Source organism: Acinonyx jubatus, chromosome B3 (genome assembly GCF_027475565.1).
Source record: "Acinonyx jubatus isolate Ajub_Pintada_27869175 chromosome B3, VMU_Ajub_asm_v1.0, whole genome shotgun sequence".
In the NCBI taxonomy this organism is placed as follows: Eukaryota; Metazoa; Chordata; class Mammalia; order Carnivora; family Felidae; genus Acinonyx; species Acinonyx jubatus.
The window spans coordinates 73,493,707-73,512,142 of NC_069386.1; the positions used below are offsets into that span (position 1 = coordinate 73,493,707).

Here is an 18,436-nt window from a genome sequence, read left to right on the forward strand (position 1 = left end):
CAAGAGGGCACCCTGCCCATGTCCACTCCAGTACAAGATGTGTTTTATGTCCCCCCCCCCCCCCCGGGGGTGTGCGGTGGGCATGATTCACACATTCTTTTTTCCCTGTTTCTGTCAAATGCTGAGGCTCCTTCAATACTGGAAAGCTTCAGACCAATCTATATGTGCCTACTTGTATTGGCCACTATAATTTGGAACAGGCTCCAGGTTCCGTGCTCTCAGCACAGAACCCTGTGCGGGGCTTGAACCCATGAACTGTGAGCTGAAGTCTGACGCTTAACTGAGCAGTCAGGTACCCCTATAATTCCAGGTGTAAAACACTGCCCAAAGGAAGCTACTGTGGTATGAGTAAAAAGTATGTTCAATAGTAGGAACCAGATTTTCCTTCCTAGGGTAGTAAAAGAAAGGATTCATTTTAAGGAAAACTAACAGAAAGCTTCAGGTTTTAATCACCAAGAATGTGGTGTTAGAATTACACAGAGCATTTGGTGCTCATGGTCAGAGTATGTAACGGGAATTGTCTTTAGAAATTGTGAATCATCCAAGCCATGTTTTAGATCTCTGGATAAAGCTACGAATTTATGGGGTCCATTTTCTTTTTTCTATGTCATCTGACAGTGAGTGGCAAAGAAATTGGGATACAATATCATAGGACAAAGGTTCATATCTAATGTTGACAAGGGACACCAGGGACTTGCAGGATTGGTGATTCCTGACACATCTAAATATGGATGTGTGATGGGGCCAGGCTCCATTTAAATAGCCATCCTCGGGCTGGTTGAACACACAAAGATAAGGAAAAAAAAACCCAAACATGTGTTCTATTAAAAAAAAAAAAGCCTTCACTCCACCTGAGAATCACTGGCATATAATATGTCTAAAAGACAAAATGCGAGAGCAGTGGCAATACACAGCAGCAGCCAACTCAGAATCCCTTAGTTCTGTACACTGGTTCCCGTGGAACCGAGGGAGGTAGGACAGTGTTGCCTCACCAGCCTACATCCAGCAGTGGCATGTGCCACTGAGGCAGCCCTCCTGAAGACCATGACTCATCAGCAGAAGGAAGAAAATGTGGCACGAAACTTCAGGGCTGGGAAGTGAAAACGTGACTCAGGAAATCCTGAGGCTCCAGACGAGGCTCCAGGGAGAAAATATAATGGGAGTCAAGGCAGGAGGTTACATTATAGCAGTAATTGAGCTGAAATGCATAGTACATTTAATTTCCTTGACAGCTTTAATTTGCTGGTTTAAACCCATTAAGCATCTGGGGAAGCCAGGTGCCGTCATCCGAAGCCTTCTGAGGTAGTTTCGCTTTTCTTTGCAAAACACAAGATGGCCAGGGACACCAAGAGGGCAAGTTTGGGAGTAAAATGTGTGCATTTCTAGTGGCTTCCCAGGTGACAGTGAGGCAGCCCGGGGGGAGACTGCCCTAAGCCACCGTGAGCCAGCACTTTACGGCAGAGGAATAGTTAGCTGAAGCAGGATTTAAAAAGGGACAGCAAGGTGAAGGGCATGGAAGGGAGAGAGGTTGGTAGGAGGTAAAAATGAAGCCGAATTTTTGTGTCAGGCTGGCTCTGGCTATGCAAAATCACTTTGTATGGTAATTCCTGGATGTTCAAAAAGAAAATCAAAGGAAAATCCATAGTTTGCCCCATCTTGTTACAATAGGGCTGTTAGTACATTCACATTTATAGAATAAGTGAGATCTGTCTTGTGGGGGGGGGGGGCAGAGATCTGTTCTTTTTCCATGTCTCTTAAGTCTTTACATCTCATACACTGACAATGGCCCACCTGAGGCATTTTCTGGTTTTGTTGACCTGGGAAATACTGGCACCTACCTCACCAGTCCAGAAGGGCAAGAAAGTGGGAGTGATTTCAGGGGCACATAGGAGCACAGCCTCTTTTCTTGCTGTCAGTTGTGAGCATGCATATGTGGAATGTGCAAACGTCCATCAAGGTACCACCCAGGCCCACCTCTGCCAGGCACCCAGAATGGATATCAACAGAAATAACACTCAAACATTTGCATCTCTGTTTGAAATTTGTTTTTGGTACTTTTTTCCCCCCACTCTTCTTCTCTCTGCCTCCCTCACTCCCCGCCCTCAATCTGCTTCTTTAGGCAGATGATGATCATGATGGGTCAATAGTTTTTCCTAAGCATGTCCTCACTCACAGTCAGGGGGAGGGCACCATTAGATTTTTTATCTTTTTAGTATTATTTTTTAGATTAAAAAAAGCTTACCATATTCATCCTCCCCTCAAATTGAGAATTAATGGTGGTGGAATTGCCAGCAAATACAAATTATATTAAGAAAAAAGATCACTATTGCAAAGCAATGGGCTTATAATGAGTTTGCAAGAATTGGGGCCTTTAACTACATAATTAAGGCTGCTTTCCTCATCCAGCCAAGCCATCTCTCTGTCCTGTCTTCTCTGAAAAGTAGAGACTGCAGTCTTGCCCTTCCATCCAGGAAACACTTCAAAGTCCTGCCTGCTTTAGCACCTGTCCATGCCAACCCAGAGGGCTGCTCTGTACAGCGTCACCCAAGTCACTTCCCTTGAAAACAAGTGGGTGATGCGGTATTTATAAGAGTAAATCGACATAATTGGATCAAGTCTTCTTTCCAATTTAACAGGGCATGAAACTAGTCTGCTGAATGAGGGCCCAGGCTGTAAATGAGTATCTGAGTTGAGAACATCACCAGGATCAGCAGAAAGGTAATTGTTCATTGGCTTAATTCCTTTGCCCGTGAGAAGAAAAAAAAAAACCAAAGACTCTTGCTGGATAGAAGCTAATGGTCTAAAGTAAGGTTAGCTCTTTTGACTTTTACACATTTCAGGTTTTACCTTTAGAACATATATAAGGAAACGCTACCATTATGGTAGAGCTAGAATTAGAATTAGCCTTCCGTAGGCCCACAGGATCTTCCCCACAGCATAGAATGCATGATGATGCCTGCCTATTTGGTTGTGTTTTATAGATTTGACAAATAATTGAGAAAAACAAACTTTCATCACAGAGTTAAAATATTTAATGACAAAATGAGAGCTTACTGTAATCGTGAATCATAGAGCAGGTGTTATTTGTCTCTGAAAGAAACAAAAATTATATTTGACATCCTAGAGAAACTTCTGAAGAATTAATAACTGCACAACAGACAGCCGCGGTGTTACGATTCTAAAAACTGAAAAGCAAAACCTATCTTTATTATCCCTTATTTAGGGCATTCTGTAAATATTTTTACATAAATTCACAACCTTTGTTAGCCACAAAAGTATTAAGACAGATTTCACTGTAATTTTAAGTCTAACACAATCTTTTATTTTTTCAGAGCTTAAAAAAAGTTCACTACTGATCTTGTTACATTTTACAAATACATTCTTTAATATGAAACATTAACCTGAACAACTGGATGCATCCTGCATACAGATATCTAATACTAGTGAAGAAAACTACAGCTATGTTCCAGGAAGAAGCAGTAATACTGGGGAGCTTTTCTTTATGTGTTGTCAGTACAATTGAAGAACTCCTTCACAGAAAGAAAGTGTCCCAAAATGGAGTGCAGAAATGAAACAAACGGTCTTCTAGCAGCTCAACCCAACAAACTGGTCCCAAACAACGTGACGAATTAGCAATTTTCTCTAGGCTAGACTGTATTAATATTTTGTATTGCAGCACCTTCTACAAGAGGATAGCGAAGCACTTCACATGTGTCATCACAGGGCAGCTCTGACAGAGGTCAGGAGGTAGAGGAAAGACAGGGGATTGTGGTCCTGGCCTCTCGTAAGGTGGAGGCCTAGGTAGGGCTTTGACCCAGGGAGGTCAAGGGCATGGCCACGGCCTGGAAGCAAATCAATAGGGGAAGCTAATAAAGACCCAGATAGGCGTTCTAATCCAAGCTATTTCCGGCAAGGCTGAAGTCTAAAAGGATAAACAGGGAGTGAAGCTGGAGGGTGCGATGTGGAATACCTACATTTAGGAAGAGTGGCTATCATAATTCTACCGGGGAGGAAGAATCTCAGATTTCACAGTATGCTTATGACCTCATCCTCTGCTCCTTTAGAAGCAGCTCTGCAAACACTCTTGTTAGATTCTTGGCAACAAATTTATTTTTGAGTTTGGCCAATTGTCAGGAGGTTTTAGATTTACCCTTTCAGTTATTTATACCAACTAGCTAGCTAGACTCCAACTTTGGAAGATGAATAGATCTGTGTGTAGTGTGTTTCCTGAGCTGAGGTCTGCAAACAAAACCTGTTTGGAGTGATTCGTTGGGCTTTTCTTAGAAATTATAAATGGTGCTCATCAGATAGAAAGTTCCTGGCTTCTTTGAACTTTTTAGACACTGGAAGAAAAGCACAAAACTTGTACTAAACTTATGTAGTTTACCATATTAATTTTACAGAGAATTTTCTTGAACTGGATCATCTTCCTAAGAGGATTCAGAAATTTGTGTCTGGCAAATCCCATCTCCCTTTTGACACATACAGTCTAAGATAAATTTTTTTTGCCCCCAAAGCCCAACTTTGTCTCCCAGGAATGCTTTATCAGGAGAACTTAAGCTATTTAAATCAGCATAAATAATTCCAAAGTCATCTTCTGCTGCTGTGTAAGAGGCTACAATATACATAGACTCAATCGGCTCAATGGGTAGAAAGGAACAGAAAGGGATCCTGAAGATTCAGGCAGCTTAAAAATCAATGCCCTTGCAGTGGGAGGCTGGGACTGTGTCTGGGGTGTGCTTGCTTCCTTGTTTCATGAAGACAAAACACAACTTTTATATTTAACATTAAACCCTTAAAGAAACAAAACTCCCAGACTCTAAACCCAGCACTCCCTGGAGTAATACAAAATCAGGAGGTGTGTGAACCAACTTTATTCAATCTGACTGCAGTGTAAAGCCTTCATGATCATGTTTTATGTCAGACCAGGCAAGTTGCAATTGCCATGAAATACAATTTGTCAAGACACCCACACTTTAAATTACATTAAATAAATAGATAGCAATAACAACATCAAAACCTCCAAAAATCAGATACCATGAAACTGAAGGCCATTTCCCAAGGATATTGTGAGGGTGTTTCTAAAATTGGCATGACTTTGTAAAAAGAAAAGAGATTTTAAATGTAGTATCTTTTCACGTTATCATTTACACGGACCTTTATCTGGACAAATCCATTCTTGATAAAAATCCAAGCTCTTTTCAATACTGGCTGCCGTAATTTGGGACAATGACAAAAGAAAGAGACATCTATGAATGTACAGAAGTTTTTAAATAGGGTTTTCCTTAGGCCTTTAATGTCAAATTTTTACCCTTCATATGATAATTGCAAATAATCAGCCTGGAAACAAGTACTAGAAATACCTAAACTGTAGCTCAGAAAGTAGATTTCTGTCATTCTGATTTGGTTTTTTTGAGTGCTGGTGATGGCTCATGCAAGAAATTACTACATAAAAAGCAAAATCTAAGACTGCTGTTTCCCCCGATAAATCCAAATGTTTCCCATAATACAGACTTCTGTTTCAAGATATAGAATCTTAACCTTCAAATTTAAGAGCGGCTAGGAGACGGAGAGACCAATCACTGCTTGACTCTGATTTCCATCTAGGAACAATAATATCTCATGTTACCATATTAAAAGGTCTTCTGGCTTAATATCACAATTTTTTTTCAAGTAAGCTCTACACCTAATGTGGGGCTTGAACTCATGACCCCGAGATCAAGAGTTGCACGCTCTACCAACTGAGCCAGCCAGGCACACCTCTCTGCCTTAATATCAAGAAAAAAAGAATACATGTTGTCAGTTTAGACCCAACTCTGGATATCATTTGGTCCTAATTTTATATTCAAACTACCAAAAAAAAAAAAAACCCACCTTAAAACAAAAAAAGAGAAAACACACCTAAAGACATATATACACACAGTGGAGAAAAACAAAAACCAAATGAAGCTGATGCCTGCTGCAGCCTTTCTTAGCACAATCATTAGTGAAATGTATCAGCACAACATCTATTCTTTCATATTAACATCTGAAAAGGCAAAGCAAAAAAACTTAAGTCCATATATTGGAAAAAAAGAAGCAAGCAGAGGTCCGGAATTCTTGTAAAAACCGCTGAGCTCTTCCATTTCTCTTAAGAGGGTCATCACCCAGATAGGCAGCTTCTCAACATTTGTGCTTCATGGCGAGCTACGGAGAGACAGGGGTGGCAGAGTAAGGCATTGTTAGGCATTTGTGCTGTTCCCTCCCCAAATCCATGCTGAGAGACAGTACCGAGGTTTCACTTGCTGTGGCAGATCACCTTACTATGCACAGTGACGTCTAGTAAATGTGCAACATTTTCTCAAATAGTCCACTGGGCATTGTGTTTGGGACGCCTCCTTAACAGTAGTTCCATTGGTGTATGTGTCCTGGTGGGAGAGCATGCTATGTGGCTTTCCTGCATTCCACCGGAGTAAATGGAATAGCCAGTGCACAGGCAGAGTGAGTGACCTACCGAGGAGGAGTGGGGGGGAGGAACCGAGGCCTTTGTGCTCCCGCATTACTAGTTATCCAGGAAAACCAACACTCCTCAAATGTACGTATGGACTGATAACCTCAAAGAGTATTAAAAATCAACTGTAGAGAAACATTTGCATTAATCCACTCAGTATCTAGCCTGGACATTTAACCAAGTTGAAAGCACTTGACCAGGAAGCAGTGTTACTGACTAGGGCTGAACAATACACCAAACCCAGACCTTCATTTGCTACTCCCACTGGTATTTGACATTTGATCTTAGCCAAAAGGCTGAGAAGCGAAAGCCTACTAGTATTTGAGAAATGTGGCTTGCTGAAATGTTAGACCTTTATAAATGGGAACACCAATACTACTGTATCATTCAGTAGCTTCCCAAGCTCAGCTAGAACGCGTGATGATATACTTAAGGAAATATAGGCAGGTACAGAACATAAAGTTAAATCTGACTTTGCTTTTCTTTGATCCTTTCCAAGGAGCCCATAAACTGACGTGAACCAGAAGGCAGAGCTGAGCCTGAACTGTAATTCCGCATGTGTCCAGAATCTGGTATTAGGGATTAATCCCTGGGGTTGTGACTGGAAGTAGAGGACAGGGTTTGTCTTTGAGCAAACAGCAGGTGATTCTTTGGCAGGCAAGAACTTTGTAGAAAGCCGTATCATCTGCATCATGACCAGGTTCTCGGTCCTTGAAGAATTAGCAGGGGATTTGCCTGATTCCACAGAGCAGTGCTATCCATCAATCTGAACGGTGTCAATGACCCATTTCTCCGGTGTGACCCAAGGCAGCACAAGTCTCTCTTTCCCTTTCTTTGATGTCTCCAACAACGAGGAGGGTTGGATTTCTCCAACCCTGGGGCGGCCACTTCAGGTCACCTGCAGATGCAGTGGACATTTCCCTTGCAGCAGGTGTACCGGACCACGTTAGCATGTGATGCAGAAGGGACCTGTGGAACCAGGCCTTCGTGCTGCTAAATTCACCTCAGCTGAAAGACCTCCTTGTGCCTCTCTGCCTGGTGATGCCAGTCTCCACAGAGGCCCCCATGGACCTTCTGCAGTGCAGACATCGAGTCCGTCACTGTCAGATGGTATTTGTGAGTGTGGGGCCGCCGCGGTGCTAAGTGCTGTGGGTTTTTGCCAAGAAGGGTGGAGGTGGCTAATAACTCCTGAACCTGAAGAGTTTATAGTCCCGTGGCTCTCCTCCGGATCTGTTCCACTGCCCCACCACGCTCCGCCCCTCCGGGGTACGGATTCCGCTTCTCGCTCCGTCTCTAGTTTTAATACATTATTTAGCAACGTGGACCATTCAAATCAACCAGAGTTGTTAAGTGTTGTGCATAATGAATACCAAACATAAATATTTGATCAGTGCTGCTGTCCTGTTATTCACTGAGCTGTTAACCTTCAGCTAATAGGCTTGTGCCAATTCACCCCCAGTCATCAATCTTCAGCAACAACTGTACGGCCGTTTGCACCAGGCCCTGGTGACTACTAGGGCATCTGGGATGGCACTAAAGGGAGCCCCACCCAGGTGAGGCCGTGGCCAACACAGCATTGTAGAAATATGGCTGGATTGGATATTTGACTATTTGCAGTGTCTTTGCAGAAAGTGGCACCATTTCCGTGTTTTTTTTTTTTTTCATTGTTTTTTAAAATTCTCTGGGAGTTAGAAGTTTTGGAACATGGAAGGCAGGGTGCTGTTGCTTCTCTGCTACAAGTCTGCTGAATGACCTTGAGCCCTAAAGTCACAGCTGCTCTATACCTCAGTCTCCTTATGTTTAGAAATATTCTCTCCAACTCAAATGCTTATGGGTCAGTTTAGATAGTAGAGTTCCTACAGAAGATGAGCTTACAATTTCCTTTTGGTGTATTTTGTTTTCTTAATATCCCACAGAAATCTTTCTCTTTCACAGCTGTATAGATTACTCCATCTAAATAATAAAAATAAATTACTTGCACTTGGTTGGAGGGGATTTTAAGAGGCCTCCTGAGGTTGCTTCTGGTTCAGGGGCCCAAAGGGACCAGGTGACTGTGGCAGGGATAGAGGCAGCCAGTCCCTGCCAGTGAGAGAAGTACCTCTTACCGCTTGTTCCCTCCCCCACCCCCAACACGAGCTTGTACAAAACAGGGCAGATCACTGTTCCTTTCTGTAGACGTGTCATCTAAGGATGCCTAGGTGCGGGCGCTGCTCTTGCCTGCTGACTCGCTGCCTGTAGCGGGTGTCACAGCATGGCACGCACTGCAATGTTGTGCTTTTTGGGGCAGGGGAAAGTGAGCAGGCCTGCTCTGTGATTGAGACCGTGCCAAGTCCAGAGCTCACAGGAAGGAACCACGCTTCCTCCAGGCAGGCTCAACAGAGCTGGGGGAAAGGGGGTGCAGGAGCATTTCCCATCTGTTCTACTGGAGACAAGCACCCACGTTATCTCGGAGGTGGGGTTGTGCAAAGGTGATCTGCTCGTTAATGTACCTGGGTCATTGCAGGAGTCCTGGGAAAAGTCAGAAAGGTCCTTTTTGCTGCAATCTAGAGAAGGGTGCCATACTCTCCGGCTGGGGGTTACGTGCCCTTATTCAACCAGGGTGCATGGCACTGTTGTCTGCTCAGGGTGCTAACATGCGCACCGTGTCTCCACTTGTAAAATGCAGCCCACTCTTTATGAATCAACACAGCTGTTTGTCTGTCTGGGGCAGAAGGGCTTGGGTTCCCTCTCTGAACACCCTCCTCACCAGCAGGTCTGGTGGGGGCTTGGCCAGTGAAATGACATCTTCACGGTCAGGCTATACCAGAGGGTTTAAATCAGGAGTCCTAGTCCCTGGGAAAACAGCCACACCTTATCTAAAGAGGTCAATCTCCTCAATGGGAATACTGCCAATGCTGGTGATTCATAAGCACACATCCCAGATTTAGAAAACCATGTCTGGCCAGGACAGTGTCTCGCTCACACTCCCTCAAACACACTAATAGATACCAGCAACCTCTTCACCTCCCCCCTCAGAACACCCACAGGCGGGGAAACCAAAACAAGGGCACGCTGGACCCTGCCTCTTCCATCTCTACTGAAAACAGGCCACTGGCTGGCACTGATCCTCCCAGTGGTCAAGGCCAGAGGCCCTTTTGCCTTTGGTGGACTAATCAGTTTCTCTTCTGACAAGCCCTGTTTCAAGGGTTGTTCTGTGTTTAGAAGGTATTAGCATTTAGCAGGAGCCCTGCCTCCCCCACTTCGGGGCTCAGAAAACCTCTCCAATCCCTCCCCAATCCCTCTGTTAAGGTCCTCAATCACATTTCTCTATCCCCGTACAGTGGTCACTAGGTGACCCACTAGGGCAAGTTCAACACAACCATTTTTATGGAAATTATTATAACCAATATTAATTTAGATTTATATGTGCCAGGTATTGTGATAATAGATGTATACGCTGGAATTCATTCAATTGTCTCAAGGCCCTAGGACACAGACACTGTTATTAATTAGCCTTATTATATTGATGAGGGAATTGGTGCTTAGAGAAATTAGGCACTTGCCCAAGGTCACTGGGAGGGTAAATCAAACACAAGATGTTAACCACACTGTACTGCCTTCCCAACCACCGAGCAAGCTCGGCCACAACATCAAGGAAACAGGGCGACCAGGGCCAAGAATCGTGGCCCTCTGGTCAGGTTATCCAACCCTGTGTTTGTACCACCTCTTCGGAGGGGGACGCCCACACGGATGACCTCTGGGTATTGTCTACTCCACCTTAGGAAGAGTGATTTCAGACTTCCTTGGTAACCTGCTTCATGATCTAATCACGAACCTACACTCTGGTTTGAGCAGAATGTTATCAGTGCGCTGAATGCTCCCTTCTGTGTGGTAAGGGACAAGAGAGACCTGCCTGCACTAACATTCTTCCCAGACTGAAGACAATTAAAAAACTATTCCCTTTAGCTTTCTCTTCCCCAAATCAACACTTTGAATGTTTCTCCAGACTTCCGCTGCCCATCCCCCATGTAAACCACAAGATTCGCTGTTGTTACAGAAGTGAAACTGGGGCGGGAATTCTAGCATTTCCATCTCATTATTATTTCTGTATCACAAAGGCGGGAGAAGGGACCTTAAATCTGAGCTCCCTCTCTCTGTGACAAGTGGCAAGCAAGGGTCTGACCTCCAGCAGGCCTGCCTGCATTTTTGGCCACATCTGGCCAATTCTCCTCCAGGGAACCCCAAATGGGCCCCCGAGACGGGCGTGCAGTAAGACCCCGTCACAAAAGAGAACCTGATGACACAGAAGACAGGTCTGTGCAAGGGGGAAGCAGGAAGGGAAGGCAGGAAGCATCCGCTGGGATTCGGATCCGCAGTCAGGCCTGGGCATGAGCCCCTGGGAGAGGCCAGCTAGCCTCAGCTGGGGACACTTATCTCACTACTTTTCAGGTTGTCTGTTCTTGTTTCTTCCACAGAAATGGGGTTTTCTGTTGAAGCAAATTAATTTTTTCCCCAAAGGTCACCTAAAAAAGCAGATCTGAAAGGCTGGAGCATGAGTCAGAGATGCCAACAGTTATCAGCAGAGGTGGTTTCTGGAAACCTGAATTCCAATCCCTAGCCAGACAACTACCCTTTGACCTAAAGCACAAGATCAGCAATAAATCCTCTTTATCACCTGACCAACACGGCAGCTCTTTCCTTTGGTTTTCAACTGCCTCAGAGAGCGGGATGCCAATAAAAACTCCCCTTTCCCCTTCTGAAAGGCACGTTCTTAGGGAGCGTGTGAATGTGCATGTGTGCGCCTGTGGTCACGTGGGAACTGCCATGCCCTGGATCCAGGGCAGGTAGGAACCCTGCGGGCAGCTCTGCGTGAGTCAGGTCAGCCTGAGAGATGCAAGGCCTCTTACAGAGGGGCAACCAGCCCTGAGGTGCACAGTGTCCTGGGACTAAAGCTTGCTTTTCATACAGTGAAGAGATAAGAACACAGGATGCTAGGCTCATGGCCGTGACCGGAAAAGGACGGCAAGGAAAAGTAAGCATGAGCAGCCCAAAGTCCTTTTTCCAGCACTGGCCAAGGGAGGATGGATATTCTTAGGTCTGACCTCCCCTACCCCCCATCCTGTTCCCTGAAACTTGAGCCCTAAAATTCTGGGAAGGAACTAAAGATGGTCCACATTTTCCGAAGATCCAGATCCAAGGTCAGAGACAGAGATAAAGGCATCAGAAAGGAGATACACAAAGAAACAGGTACAAGAAATCTTTCATGATTCTGGTACTTACTAAAACAGCAGGTTGCATAACGAGGCCAAATAAAAAATGGCTGGATTTTGTATCTTCCACCATGGGAAATGCACTGACATGAGTTTCTTGGAGCCCAAGCTCCCTGACCACCCGGAGTGGAGACCTCTGCCCCTCGGCGGGACCCACCTTGTGTGCAGTTTCCGCAAACTGCTGGGCGCTGTTCTTCATGTCTTCCGTCTTCTCCTCTGCTCGGCCTAACCGCTCCCCACGCTCGTTCAAGGCCTGGCTCGCTTTCTGTACGGCGCTGGTCACGCTATCGGCTGCCGAATGGAGGATGCTGTTTCCTGAAGAAGCACAGCAAGAGCATCAGAGGCTACCGTGGCTGACCTACAGCAACAGAGCCCTGCGAGGGGTTAGCACCTGTAAGAGCAAGGAGGGCCCCTACAGAGAAGCCTCGAGTGTCTAGGAATGAGTCAACATTTCTTCTGATCTGGTCTGACTGCTCATGTGTAGGAAGAGAACCCACAGCCTGCAGGGCTTGGGCAAATGCTGACAGCTTCTCTCATATCCCCTTCACTGACACAGCCCTCACTGCCACTCTACCGCCATTTTGTTTGGTGAGGATCCAAAGGACGGGGTCCATCTGGATTTAGGACTTGCCTTGCAAAAGGAAATTCTTTTTATTTTTTTTATTAAAAAATTTTTTTTATATCTTTATTTATTTTTGAGAGAGAGACAGAGTGTGAGCAGGGGAGGAGCAGAGAGAGAGAGGGAGACACAGAATCTGAAGCAGGCTCCAGGCTCTGAGTGGTCAGCACAGAGCCCGACGCGGGGCTCGAACTCACGAACCGTGAGATCATGACCTGAGCCGAAGTCAGACACTCAACCGACTGAGCCACTCAGGTGCCCCACAAAAGGAAATTCTGACAAATTCATAGAATTAGGCAAATTTGATGAGGCTTATCTGGATCTTTTGCGCATTTCCTCTTGGCTTGGGATTTAGGTGAAAACCCACAGGAAAAGGGGCACAGAACTTTTCCAGACAGAATGCTCTCTTCTTTTCAACTCCTCTCTTCCATTTTACCCCATTATCCCTAGATGCATGGTTTCATGTGAGAAGCTGTCAAACAGTCCCAAAGTTCAGAGACAGGCCAGCTCCCAACCTTGAATCCTGAGTCAAAACCTGGTTGGCTGGGCCACTGTTGGTCAGGTGAAAGGGCAAAATGTGGATTATGGGAGCCATGGGTCCTCAACACTGCACTTAGCCAGGAGGTAGAGAACAGTGACAGTAACCAGCCTTAGAAGTAACTGGGCACTTCCCGATTCATGAAAAAATCGAAAACCGTCACATCTCAAAGGATTATACATCCCTGCCATCCCATTTGCCAGGACTGAAAACAGAATTTAACAGTGAAGAACTGGCAGGTGTATAACCCACTGAGAACCAGCGACTTGCAGAATTACAACCCAAGGAGATATATAGCTGTATTTTGTTAACACTGAGTGGAAGATATTTAATGGCATTTTATGTAATGGCTTTATGTCTTTGAATAAGTTTATTACATCATTTAACTTTGTACTTGGGATGGATACATCTAGCCACAGACAGCTTTTAATAGAAATGTCATTTCCACTGGTCTCAGCTGTAAAGTCTTCCTAATTTCTCCTCTGTGGGAAAAGTCTGTGGTTTGTGGAACAGACTCTCAGGCAAAGAAAGTGCCTGGCCCATAGGAAGCATTTTGCAAATTGTTTCCCATTTTTCTTCTTTAGGAGTAGATTTTAAGGGCTTCTGCTGTGTGCTAAGGGGAGAAGAATGGGGTTAACTTAGTATTACTCAGTTGCAGCAAGCACTCCATGAGCCAAGATAAATTAACAGATTAATAGGGACTACTGGAGATGGGGCTCTGGAGGAATCTTGTTGAATGCAATGACTGGATGGAAAGCCTAGGTCTTCAGAACAGATTTACGAGAAGAAATCTTGGTCCCCCTCTCCTTCCACACCGCATGACTATGAAGATAGACTCTTAGTCCACTGCCTAACATGTGAATGGCATTTTGCAGTCATAAGGCACCTTCACAAATATCTCATTTGAGTGTCACACAAATTCTATTGAGAAGACTGAGACTGGTTGAGGTTATGTGGCTTGCACAAAATCATATTGCTAGGGAAGCAGCATGGCCAGCACTGGAACCTGATTTTCCAATGACTTTTCCTTATTCTGTACCATCCTCTTTGCAGATATGGTGTAGGCTGTGGGAAACAATACAAAAGACAGAATTGTGAGCAGATTAGCACAGACAGATGCTGACAGGTTATTTCCCAAGGTAATGCCTGACTGTTTCTGTCCTTAAGGTATTCCTCTTGGTTAATGAAGAGCTATTCACCTGTGCTGCATTGTAAGTCAAGTGGTCTCAAGAGAAAGAGGTCAGTGGGATGGAATGGGAAGATGGAAGGGCCTGGAAGGTGCATAGTGGTGGGGGCACTTAAGTTGCCTTCCTTTCTTGCTTCTTCTCACAAACCCACAGCTTAGCCACCAGAGGCTACAGAAAACACGGGGCAGGGAATCTGCAAGCTTACAGCAGGAACAGCTACATCAAGCCAAAGAGATTTTAGAATTAGCTACCATAAAATTAAGAAGGTATATAACCAGGACTTGTCTTTTCCCATTGAATTGGACTCTCATGATGTCTACAAAGTTAGACACATTCGTGTTTCTGGAGTGAATCTGCTATGCATAAGCCAAATTGTTTTCCTGTCATGACTTCCTTAATTTTGCACAAGATGTCAGGTAACACTGCATCCAATTTTATATGATACTGTTTAACCAACAGGCATTATTACTAAAAGAGAACCAAACACTGTCTTCACTATTCAAAGATGACACTGATTGACCATGATCAATAGAAAATCCACCTCCAGTTGTTTTTCAGACATGAGGATGGATTTGAGCAAATCTTAGGGCCTCTTGGTTGAAATTACCTCTCTCTCCTGGTTTCACTTCTAACCACATTTCAGGCTCAATGAAGTCTCATCACCTTTATCAAGTTTTATGTCAACTCCATACCCTCTTTTCTCTTACTTCTGTAAGAACTGTCTATATCTTCTTAGGCACTTAATCAAGGGCAGTCATGGGCAACTTTCCCAACTCATTTCTTTACCTACAGATGCAGTGATTTACCAGCCAAGCTATTAATTCCCCAAGGGCACCATTTTGTTATGTTGGCTATTCCTCAAATCTTGAATGTTTCTCCTCTTCATTTGGTCTCCTACTTCCTTTCTTCTGAGATCTTGCTAAAGCTGCAATTCCGGGGTTCTGTCATTGGCCCTCTTCACTCTCTACTTCTACACTCTACATTCTCTCTAGGTCAATTTTACTCAATTCACGGCTTCAGTGACCAAATTCTATCTTTCATGAGGTTGTGCTGCTAAGCCCCAGACCCATATGTTTTCTTACTTGACAGTTCCAGGTGAGTGACCCAAAGTCATCTGGAATTCAGTGTGCCTAAGCCTGACCCCACTGTCTTTCCCCTCACACCTGCTTTTCCTTTGGGGTTCCCTCCTCAGTGAACAACCCCACTATCTGCCCAGCTCCTTAACTCAGAAATCTGGGAGTCCAGTCTATATCCTCCCTCACTTTTACCCCACGCAACTAAAGGCCCCCTTCTACACGGCCCTGTGCTTTCTATTCTCTTTACCATTTCCATTGTTTCTGTGTTGACCTAGTCCCTTCTGCTTTCAGAGTTAGAGTGATAGCCTCTGGTCTAGCTGTCCCCACAGCTAGACAAGATGGTTCATCTTCCACACCTTCATAGACAACTTTTAGAAAGGCAAATCTGTTACCATCTCCCCACTAAAGATAAAATTGAGACTTCTGCCTTGCCTTTCTCTCACCTCATCTCTTACACCTTGCCAAATTGCCTAAATGTACACAGATGTGTCATGACTTTTTTTTTTTTTTTACTTATAAGCCTTCATATTACTGCCTCTGCCTGGAACCCTGCTTATCTTGGTCTTCCTAAAAAAGTGGCTACTTCAGTACAATTCAGGTCCTCTCTAAGGGAACCTTGTTATGTCTAGCTTACCCTGTACCCTGGCTGCTCCCAACACACATTTTCTTGTGTTTGTTTCAAATGGTGCATTTATTTCATGCATGTAATTCTTGGCTATCTAGGGTGAACTCTTTGAGGGCAGGGACCCTGCTTTTTTCATTTCTGTATTCCTGGTCCATGGCACACAGCAGATGTTCAATAAACACTGGGCGACTGAAAGAAGGATATATCATCCTTCTTAGGATTTCTTCATGGCTTAGCAGAGGGTTGGGTACATAACTGATACTGTCACATGATCTAACTACGTCCTGAAATTCTAAACTTGCCAAGGGACTAAGAGATTAGTCTGTGTCTAATGGAGTTAACTATCTCACCTAGCAATTGTGCCAGGAATACAATGAGTTAAATGAAACACAAAATGTAAAAAGGGTAATGCATTTGCTATAGTAAAAGGAAAGGTGGGGGGGTGGTTGATAAAAAAAAAAAAATCTGTTGTTACTACCCTGAAAATAAACGACAGTAAGGTATAAAAAAACAGAAGTTAAATAGCTTAATAAATAAATCCAATGTAAATAACTGTTTCCTGAACACTCACTATGTTCTGGGCATTTACTAAATGCTTCTTACAACCATCTTATGTGATGGGCATTACACGATCCCATTTCTATCAGTGGAAGCACTAATGTAAAGAGAGAGGGTTAGCGGCGTGCCAATGTTCACCCGGTAATGGAACAGCACAGCTAAGGTTTGAACCCAGGGAGCCTACCTCCAGAGCCAGTTCTCTTACTCACTGTGTTATGTGGGCTCTCCATGGGAAGTTTCTTGTACAAGATTAATGACACAGAGTCTGCATTAACTGTGGAAGGAGGACTGCAGTGCAGTAGTTTCTTATGCATTTCTTAAAATTGCAATAGTAAACAAAATATCCTATTATTATTACAAGTTAGAATAACTTACTGTAGAAAATTTAGAACACACATCACTATAAAAAGGCAATGAAATCATGTAATATTCAATTGCTTGGAGATAACCACAATTTACGCTGATGGTACATTTTATTCTGGTGATTTTTCTGTATATGCTTTTCTAAGATGTGGCTGAGACCACCACAGATACTTCGTTCTCTGTCCTATTGTGGGCACTGCCCCATATCATAAAGAATTCTTTGAAAATACTATTTATAATGGCTGCATAACACTGCTGTAATTTATTTGGCTCTTTCCCTTTTAGATATTGGGTGTGTTTCCAAAAGTTTTGCTTTTTAAAATGAGGTTGCACTTACCTTGTTGCATTTACACACACACACACACACACACACACACACACACACACAATCTTTGCTCACATCTCTGACAATTCCTAGAAATGAAAGTGCTGATTCAAAGAACATACACATTTTTGAGGCTCTTGATGCAGGATGAAAATTGCTTACCTGAAAGGCTCATTCAACCTTTCTTTTTTTTTTTTTTAGAAAGTGAGAGAGAGAGAGAGTGTGCATGTGCACGAGTGGGGGAGGGGCAGAGAGAGAAAGAGAATCTTTAGCAGGCTCCACACTCAGCACCGAGCCTGAGGTAGGGCTTGATCTTATGACCCTGAGATCATGACCTGAGCCAAAATCAAGAGTCAGACGCTTAACTGAGTCACCCAGGCGCCCCTCAACTTTCAACGCTATTCATTTGAGTGTATTGTATGTCAGGCACTATTATACTGATGCAATTGGCAGAATGACTTTGAGGGAGTGATTTAATTTCTCTGATCTTCAATTTCTCCATCTGTAAAATGAGGGTCATGCCATCTACCTTGTGTGGCTGTTGTGGAAATGAAGACAAAGATGTGCACAAAGTGCCTGTAGATTCTCAGTGGGTGTTTGTTTCTCCACCTCCCCGAGACCACATCTGTTCTCTAGGAATTCGAAGATGGTAAGATCCCACCAATTCCACTGCCTGCCTCCCTCTCTTCTCTCCTATTTTGGGGCAATGTGTCTTGAAGCTCACAGAAGACACTTCTCAGATAGCCCTGTATACCTGCTGTCATAGCTCAGCGTGTTGCTCAGAGAGGGAGCTGAGCACAAACTCACTGAGTCAAGGCATGCTCTACTCAAAGCTCGGGCCCATAATACTGTATTGAGTTCAGTCTGGAAATAAAACAGTCTCCCAAGGCAGATAGAACAGTAATTCTCTCTAAAGAGGCAGGAAGCATATTAATACCCAAATTTATTCAAGCAGTCTGAGAAGAGGCTGTCAACCACAGCAAATAAAGTCACCTGCCTTTTGAATTACAGTCTCTGGAGAGTAGAGACCAGTTTTACTTCATTGATGTTGCATTTATATCCATTTCACTCAGTACAAAAAAATAAATATATAAAATATATTAAAAAATAATATTATAAAAAAATATATATTTGTATTAATATATATTATATATATAAATATGTATATTCATGCTGACATCTCTTTTTTTTTTTATGCTGGCATCTTTTATGTTAAATGATTGAACAGACTTTACTGAACTAAAGCTATAACTTGAAATATAGCAGTAACTCTGCATTAGTCTGTTTGAAATCCCAATTAAAAGAAACTTAAATGTATAGAAAAATGAGGGAAAAAATAAGGGGTATTGAAAAGGAACAACAGAAGAGAAAGAGGCAGAGGGAAGATTTTTAAAAGCACACAAAAC

The 18,436-nt window shown here is 43.7% G+C and overlaps 1 protein-coding gene and 1 long non-coding RNA gene across 7 annotated transcripts in view; one reads left to right on the top strand and one right to left on the bottom strand.

Moving 5' to 3' along the window:
- LOC106987406 (uncharacterized) overlaps positions 1–18,143 on the top strand; it is a 106,866-nt gene extending 88,723 nt beyond the window's left edge. For all 3 annotated transcript variants that reach the window (XR_008299320.1, XR_008299321.1, XR_008299319.1), the window contains exons 4-6: positions 2,637–2,718; positions 6,990–15,457; positions 15,489–18,143. This is a non-coding gene — a long non-coding RNA (uncharacterized LOC106987406). The remainder of the gene's footprint in view (positions 1–2,636; positions 2,719–6,989; positions 15,458–15,488) is intronic.
- Positions 60–18,436, bottom strand: part of STXBP6 (syntaxin binding protein 6) — a 250,823-nt gene continuing 232,446 nt past the window's right edge. For all 4 annotated transcript variants that reach the window (XM_027065508.2, XM_015085686.3, XM_027065507.2 and 1 more), the window contains 2 exons: positions 11,897–12,054; positions 60–6,186 (listed from right to left, as the gene is read on the bottom strand). In XM_027065508.2, the coding sequence (XP_026921309.1) occupies positions 6,163–6,186; positions 11,897–12,054 (182 nt within the window). In that variant the 3' untranslated portion in view covers positions 60–6,162. The remainder of the gene's footprint in view (positions 6,187–11,896; positions 12,055–18,436) is intronic.